Raw genomic sequence first — 9095 nt, 5'->3', positions numbered from 1 at the left:
GCATCGGACATTCTTTATGAAATACCCAGCCTTTCAACATTTGTGACAGGAGTCACTTGCAATTACAGCCCGAGGAGGGTTCCCTCCTTTTCTAAACCCTTCTTTTTTTACTTACGATCTTCTGAAATCTCTTGGTAAGATAAGCCATATCATATTATTCACTAGATACTTCTCCAGGTGTAAGTTTTAGTACTAGACACTTGTCTTTCTTAGCCTCCTTCTTTGAGAAGTCTAGACTATTATTCATTTCATGCGTCTTGATATTTCCAATAAGAGATTCCATTGTCAGTACTTTCAGATTCTTGGCTTCAGTGATAACATCTACCTTGCTTTCGTATGATATATGAAGGATTCGAAGAACCTTCCTAACTTTCTTACTAGTACTAATGATCTCTCCATGACTTTGTTTCTCATTGGTTATGGAGGAGAGTTTAGTATACATGTCATGAATGGTTTCCCCCTCTTTCATTATGAAATTTTCAGATTGAGTAGTGACCATGTCTACCATTGATTCCTTGACCTGCTCGATACCTTCATGAGTAGTCCTCAGACAGTCCTAGATCTCCTTCACTGATTCACTGCAGTTGTATTCTTCAGCACCTTTACCACATACCAACAACTTCTTAGCCTTGTAGCCTTTCTCAATCTTCTTTCTGTCCGCTTCGTTGTACTGTTGGTGAGTATTTGGAACAACTCTAGTTATTTCACCGCCCTTCACTTCAACAGTTGGAACAAAGTGCCCACCCAACATAATTTCCCACAACTCACTATCCTCAGCCATTAGATAGTCATTCATTCTTGATTTCCACCATCTATAGAACTGACCATTGAAACGCAGTAGTCTTGTTGAAGATTGTCCTTCTTCTAGATTAAGTGGAACAACCAGTCTGATGTAGGAACCACTCTCTTGGTGTTAACCATCTACAGAGTACCTACTCTGATACTAACTGATAGAATACGTGCTTCAACTATCAGTCAATAGACCAAGTCCTTTGACACACTCGAAGTAAGAACAAAGAGTAAGTAAAGACAAAAAGCAGCAGAAGGAGTTTACATGGAAACCTCCTTGCTCAAAGGAGTATAACCACAACCTTTCACACAGGATTTTCAACCGTTTTCACTAATCTGCATAATCAAAAGTGAAACCCAATTACAACAATGTGAGAAGACGCTACTAAACTCATGAGCAAGCAATAACTTTATATCTTGAAGAGCCTAAGCAGATGTTACTGTTCCCACTAAGCTATCACCACTAGACAACTTAGGATTCATGTCACGACCCGCAAGTACACCCTATAAGTTAGGGAAACCCTTGAGTCGACCTCTCGTAGGTCTTGTACAAGCCTCTTGACTTAATTACATAACATCATGCATAAATGGTGGGAATTAAACAACTTTCTTTAAATACAAACCAAAAGGTATTTCATAATAGCAAAATTATCTCTAATAACATTGTATCAAAAACCATCTAACTTTGACATGAATGAAACATCTTGGAATGCAGCCCTCATAAAGTCGAAAACATAACGAAAACATAATGGAACATAAAGGTTCCTCCTTGAAGCTATGAGGAATCACCACTTCTTCTCTTCTTGGAAACCTTGGAACTCTACTCTTGAAAGCAACTCAACTTTATCAAGACCCTACATGGACAACATGTGGGCAATATGCGTTAGTACAATATGTACTAAGTATGGAAACTATCATTCCAAATATAAGATATCTCAAAGGGTTAGTCAATAATAGACATTATAATAAGAGATAAATACATAAGCAATACATGAATATTATAATCATATTAAAGAATCATAAAGTACATTATATTTCATACTTACTTCTTGTACTTATTACTCAAGTGAACTACACCACAATCTACCTCAAAGTATACTAGTGCAAGGCTAAGGTAGCATTCCATACTACTACCAAAGCTAAGTACATCTCTCTGTTCATCCTTGATTATAATCAACTTCCATAATTAAGACCTTAGTTCATCATTTCATATGAACACTATGCCCCTAATCCAACTCAAAAAATACTTGTGCAATGCAGGCGAATCATCCCATACTACCTCACACACTAGCATATCTTGAAGTCACCCAATATTGTTTCATTAAGTCTCTAGTAGCCTCACATCATACTAAAGAGTACTACACTCTTATGATTCCCTCAAAACATGCTTGTGCAATGCACATGAGGCAGCCCTTACTACTCCATATACTAAGCCAATCTTGAGGTTATCCTTAACATGCCCACCTTCCATAGCCTTATCATTAATTAACTTCATTTAATAAGAATATGTCATCTTTATTCTACTTTACTAGGAAAGGCAACTCTAGTCCAATCCTATCTTCAATCTCTTCTTCTTTAGTGACCCTAGGTTATACCTTGTGTAATACACTCATGATGTCCCATACCACCATTCATGCAAGATACTACTTTTGGATCCTTTCTTTATTACTTCTTACTTTAGAGCCTAGCCCTTATCTTTATCCTTTGAACACTATGAGACCTAATGGAATAGTCATCACAACTACTAGGTGTGACTCTCTATTCTACTTGGAGTCCGTACCCTTGCTAGACCATCCGTCTCACTTTGCACATCCACTTGGAGTCAAGCATATACTCCAAGGTTTACTTGTCAATCCTTGCTCAACCTTCTCTCATGGAGGGATATCCTAGACAATCTCTCCATGATCAAGTGAATTCCATCACTTTCAGTCAATCATCCTGAATATACAACAAACACGACCATCCTAAGGTTCATTATTCATCAATTCAATCTATCTTCATTCATAGGTAGATTATAGAGACTCTTAGCCTTAGCTTTCTTCTCACATTCTTCAATACTAGGTGAATATATCCATAGTTCATACTTTAGGGTTCAATTCAATCAATCCCAATCCCAATTCATCAAACCTAGTTAAATTCATTCTTAGATGATTCAATCATGATCAATTAATAAAGAATGTAATCAAGTTAAAAAGAATCAACATAATTCCTTCATCTAATCTATAATGGCCTAAGATCACCCCCAAACTCAATTATAATAATTCATTATGAAAACTCCATAAAAAAACATATAATCATCATATAAAACATTATTGAATTCTACCCCCTAGTTTGGGATCACAATCAAACCTTACCCACAATGCAATCACAACCCTCTCATGAATGGGGTTCTTTGGATTCACAATTGAAGGGATACTAGGGGGTCTTCATGGATGGAAGAATCCATGAATTGATAAGATTAAAATACCTTATATTAGAGCCTTAAACCTAGCTTGAACCCTTGATCAACTCATCCTAAAAGCTGCTGCAATTTCTCTTCTTCTTTAATGATGCTTTTGGGAAATTTTGGGAGAGAAAGGTTTTGATTTGGATTATAGGGTCTAATTAGCTATTATAATGCTTAAATACTCTTAAAATACCTAAAATAACCGCCAATAATTAATCCCTAATGTGCCCAAAAGACCCCTGCAACTATTAGACATTTTAACCAACTTAAATTTGACTTAAAAATAACGCGACCAAATCTTGGCACTTACTGCGCGTCGCAGAAACATTTTTGATTCTTGGTTCAGGAAAATAGTTTGGGATAGAATGTTTTACGATGTACCTGCTTTGCAAGGCAAAAATTTCCCTTTACATGATGGTTCCGTGTCGCGCAACCACTGCCAGATCTAGGCTGCCCGACAACTTCATTAGCCTATGTTTGGGTCCTCCTCGTGGACCCTTAGGATGGTCATCGAGGCGTCGTTCTCAGACCTTTTGACCCTTTACATGTCAGACTATGTATAGTAACCATCTATAATCAATTTCACCTTCAAACCATCCTCTAAAACTCTACTACAGTATACTACGACACACTAGTTTGACATCGACTAGTTTCAGGACGTCTTGTACGTTCTTGGGTGTTTGACCTCCAAACACTTCCAAACTTTATATACTGATTCTTGACACTATGTTTATTCATTTTAGTATATTATAAGCTCATTAAACTCATGTTAGGATATAGCTACACCTAATCCGTATTTGGGGTCATAACAATTCAATTAAGCAACAGGCAGGTTGCCCACTAAATCACCACGCTCCGCATGACCTAGAGTTTGATCAAGAAACACACAAGGTTGACACTAAATAAGCTAGACTCATCTAACTTAGACTTTTCAAAAAACCAAAATATATGAATCCTTTATATATTTATGAACATATTTACAATACATGCAATGAAGATATAATCCTAAGACAACTAAGCTTCCAGCTCTTTCTGATTCGAGTTGATCTTGAGGATGCTTCTTCACTTCTTTGTTGAGTCTTTGCAAGATTTCATGAGATGTTTTTCAAGTTGAAAGAACTAAAGTTATGATTATTGGACCTCATGCTTATGTAGAATAGTCACAATCTTTAAGGCCATGTCATTGACCGAGGTTTCTGTCACTTCTGTCATTGTTGGAGACTGTGCACCAACTTTTTGCACTTTTTCCAGCCTGATAGTTTTGTGTATATTCAACTTGGGAGGTCCCTTTACAAGGTCCATGAGTTTGTTATATCATCAAAACTACAAATAACACGTATTAATTTATAATAGCTACATTTCATATTTTAATTAATTAATTATATGTATGAAATTAATCTGATTCCATGTAGAGTTTCTTTGGAGTATAGGATGGAAGGAGAACGAATAGCTGCACAATTTGTGGCAGACAACTTGCATTCCGATGTATTTGAAATGCTTGTTAATAGTTCTACTTCCACAACAAAAAAAGCTATGGAGGCTGCTTATATCAGAACTGATCACCAATTCTTGAAACAAGTTACCACAATTCCGAGTTTTAAAATTTTTATTTAAAACTCCTACAAATTTTAGATTTTTCTTTTACTTTTTCAGCTTTTCTAAGTTAAGTAGATACAATAGTACCAACTACCAAACAGTTTGAACCATTTTTAACCTTGTTTGGGGGGTTTTAAATTAATTTAGGGCACAAGAGAAAAATATTTCAAGACATGCTTATGTGGAAAGTGTATTCCTTACTATTTAGCTTTCAATCAATTTTTTCTAGGGGTTCACAAGTTAATATATTTATTTAATTTTCTAAAACAAATAAATAATCTATTGAAAAACAAATGGGCACCACTAAGCTCCGCCCCTGGTTTGAACAATCTGAATAAGCAAATAGTACTTATTGGGAATCTATTTAAATTTCAATGAAGGAAAATGTTGTTCCATGTCTCATGTCCACTTGTATTATGACTTGCTTACGTTGTCTCCCTAAGCCTAAATAAAGAATTATTCAATGTGGTTGGGATTTTGAGGCATAGTTGTTATTCATTTAACAATGCACGTACTCACTGAGATTTACAATAGGGTGTAGGCAGTAGTGCTTGTTGTGTGATGGCGTTAATTGAAGGAAATGAGATTATAATTTCAAATTTGGGAGACTGTAGAGCTGTTCTATTTAGAAATGGAGTCACCAAAGCCCTCACAAGATATCATAGAACTGAAAGGCAAGATGAGAGGAAAAGAATAGAGGATAAGGTACCATTAATTGAATATAAAAAGAGATGGAAGATACATCTCTCGTCTCTCTTGATTCTGTATTAAACTTCCCTTTTGTGATGCAGGGAGGATATGCAGAACTTCACAAAGGAGGTTGGAGGGTACATGGTGTTCTCACTGCGTCTCGAAGCATTGTAGATGCTTAATGAAGGATTGGGTAAACCTGACACAAAGACACTCACTTTGACAGCAGATATGGAATACCTTGTTTTAGCTTCTGATGGTCTTTGGGATCAGGTTACAAAAACAAAAAATTCTCATGTAGCTTTTGATGAGACCAACTCATTTGGTTTAATGATTCTGATGTAAGTTGTTGTTTAGGTGGGAAATCAGGAAGCCATTGATCTCATAATGCAGTCATGTCTAAGGGAAAAGAGCATGCAAGTGAAAAATAAGAAGACAAAATTGATTGTGTAAGTAAAAGTCCTTCACCAAAGTTACAACGAGTTTCCCTAATCAAGTCAAATACAACGAAATGTCGTTCTCCATGCTGTAAGAAAACTGTCAACAACTGGATGACAAGTGAAGATGAATTTGGCAATGAAAAAAATGGTCCACCGACAAAGGCTAGGCGAGTTTCAATGGTCAACCAAACAAAGAGGAGTATGAAAATTTATTGCTCAAATCAAGAAAACAGTGGTTTGAAGAAGAAGCAATATCCCAATGCTCTTATGTCTGCTTGTAGAGAACTTGGAAACCTTGCTCTGTCAAGGGTAGTTTAGATGATATCACTGTAATGATAATCGATCTGACTCATTTCAAATCCCAGTATGGCAGTTATCCTTAGGAAGTTTCAGTTGCATATATATACCTCAAAGTTTAGCCCCGACTGTGATCGAGGTTAGATGTCGTAGATAAAAAATTGATGATTATTTAAATCGTTGAAGTACTCACGTATGAAATAAAATTAACAAAATGATAGCAGAGTCTCCGAGAATTAAAGTTTTATTAGATATATGTTAACATGATGAATATACAGGCTAATTAATTTAAATGTTAGATTTGGCGTGGAGAGTTTGTTTATCTGCAATTTGTGATATAATGAAGCTAAAGAGCAATACGGGAATTGTTTTGTCTTGAACTGTTTCATATCAAGAACATTTATCATTCTTCGATTGAGATCTGTTTCTTTCAAACAACATACATGGTCAAGAATATTCATCATGCTTCAGTGAAGTGTAGGGAAAAAATAGGCAAGATGGTCACGTTAATTGCAGGCACATGGAGGGACAAGTATGCAGTAGCTAATTACCAAAATAATAATGAACACTCTACCCCGAAGGAATAAAAATGGACCAAGGATCAAGCACTCGAAGAAGGAGCCAACGAACAACATCAGCCTTTACTACTTTACAAATAAATGTCATTTAAATTACTCATTCAATTCAAACTAAGAGGCAATGATTATTGGACACTAAAACCCTGAAAATTCACCCCTTCATGAGAGGACAAACAACATTACTTAACAATTGTTCCACAATTTACAATGTAAAGTTTCAATATATACCTATTTTCTTGTCTATATTTTGCTTGCTCATCAAGTTTATAACTAATCCGGAGACTTTCCAAACAAGGATTCCCATGGAATAAAGCTTCAAGGTAGTTAATTATGCGATTGCGCCACCTTTAGTTGATCAAGCCTGTTCTAGTGGCAGCACTACACCAGGAAATAAGCAGTCTGCAATAGAAAGTGGGATAATTGGTACTCATTTTCTCATCTAACGTTCAGAAACGCAACTGATATATAAAGAGTCAACAAACTAAATCCCAAGGCAGTGGGATGTATGGTCCAGTAAGGGCTACAACTGTTCACTTAATGGGCATTGATGAACTCCCAGATAAAAGCAGAGCTTGTAGCTATATTTAAATCATTGTATTCTTTGGATAATATACATTGAAATTACTCCGTACTTTTGTGGTAACATGGTATAAGAGCAGAGCTTGTAGCTAGGTTAAGTTAAGTTGCCTAGTTGGAATTGAGTTATCTCCATAGACAGGAGGCATTGTCTTTTCATTAGAAGTTAATAGTAATTTTCTTGGTTTCATTAAAATTAACTTGGGAGTCTCATGTTCTGGTAAATCCATTCAGATCACACTTTTATGGCAAGTGAGTGAGGGCAAGCAGTAATTTATGTTTGTTTGCTCCAAGTAAGTGCAAAACAAATTATTTCACAGCAAAACGAAATGGATTAGTATCTATTCATAATGATGAAACTTACAAATAAAGTTGAATTATGGTTGAGCAAAACAAAGAACCCATTCAACTGGACTTAGATTTTAAAATGGAAGCTACCATGGATGAACCAAACTTATATTAGTATATGAGCATGAAACCTACATAAAATTATGGATTTCTGAATCAAAAAACACCATAATCAGGAAACAAAGTTATGTTTTCCGGAAGTACATAATCATGGACTAAAAATTCAAACTTGGAAAGATAAAATTAAAAGCCTAAGCATTTTTCACTTCTTAACCCAAGCAGCAGCTATACATTAAGCAATCTTCCACCATTAAAGTGATTAAATCTCATATGTGATAGCTAATACACGATTAAGAACATCTAAACAACTAATTGAGCTTCTAAGGGGGAAAGAATCTTACGAATTGAGCTGCTCGAGTCTAAATTTATCCAGCAGCTCTTTTGTCGGTCCTCTTGATGTGGATAAATTGTTGTTAGGCCAAGGATTTAATAATATAGTTATGCAGTTACCTGAACTCGCACGTAACTACATGAAATTCACTCCAGATCAAAGTCGAACAAGGCAACAAGTGTATCAGACTGTTGCTGCGATTACTAGAGTCCATGACCAAACAGGAGACTCTTGAATACAATTGCACTTGGACTAGAAGCTGGGGTTCAGGAGCCACCAATCCGATCGTTCCCTCTCTTCTCTTAGGCGGCGGCAGCCATGACAACCGAGGTGGATCCTTTTGATTCACTTCCTTCTGGCGTTAAACTCCTTCTCAGGCATCTTCATGCTTCCCAAAAGATTATCAGACACAAATTACCCTACATGGAAAATCATCATTCTTACAGCCCTTGAGGCCAATTACCTTATCAAATACGTTGATGGAAGCACAGAACTACCGTTGGCAGTCATCACCGCCACGGACAAATCAGAAAAAAACCAATCCGGCCCGTGCCGTCTGGAAAGCCGTGGATGGACAGATCCGATCATGTTTGATTGCGGTCATCTCTTCCACGGTTCAGAAACACGTCCGATCCTACACAACTGCTTCAGCCCTGTGGACGGCCCTCGCAACACGCTATGCATCAATTTCCCACTCTCATATTTTTCAATTCTGTGATCGTCTCCACACAATTACCAAAGGCACGAAAACTATGGCGGAGTATTTAGACGAGGTCTCCACCATCATCACAGCCCTCGACACCGTGAACGAAATCATTCCCAAAAAAGATCTCGTCATGTGCGTCATTCGAGGGCTCCCATCAGCTTACTCCTCCATTAAACAGGCGGTTCGCATCAGTCCAACGCCCGTTGACCTGACTACTCTCTCGTCGTGGCTAAAAAGT

The 9095-nt window shown here is 36.8% G+C and overlaps 1 protein-coding gene across 1 annotated transcript; it reads right to left on the bottom strand.

The window, feature by feature from the left end:
* Window positions 1–154: 154 nt before the first annotated feature.
* On the bottom strand, window positions 155–781 carry LOC138347588 (uncharacterized). The gene is made up of 2 exons (XM_069295886.1): window positions 614–781; window positions 155–520 (listed from the first exon to the last, which is right to left on the bottom strand). The coding sequence occupies exons 1-2, from the start codon at window positions 779–781 to the stop codon at window positions 155–157; spliced, it is 534 nt and encodes a 177-aa protein (XP_069151987.1).
* Window positions 782–9095: the final 8314 nt, after the last annotated feature.

The sequence above is a fragment of the Solanum lycopersicum genome, chromosome 3 (genome assembly GCF_036512215.1).
Source record: "Solanum lycopersicum chromosome 3, SLM_r2.1".
Classification (NCBI taxonomy): Eukaryota; Viridiplantae; Streptophyta; class Magnoliopsida; order Solanales; family Solanaceae; genus Solanum; species Solanum lycopersicum.
Note: the sequence above shows the minus strand (reverse complement) of the source record. Positions and strands in the feature narration are given on the sequence as shown.

What these genes read in the sequence shown, in the direction of transcription:
- LOC138347588 (XM_069295886.1), bottom strand. Translation starts at nt 781, where the DNA reads ATGGCTGAGGATAGTGAGTTGTGGGAAATTATGTTGGGTGGGCACTTT. An exon ending in ACAAGGCTAAGAAGTTGTTG is followed by an intron (nt 521 to 613) that starts GTATGTGGTAAA and finishes GGTATCGAGCAG; the next exon opens with GTCAAGGAATCAATGGTAGA.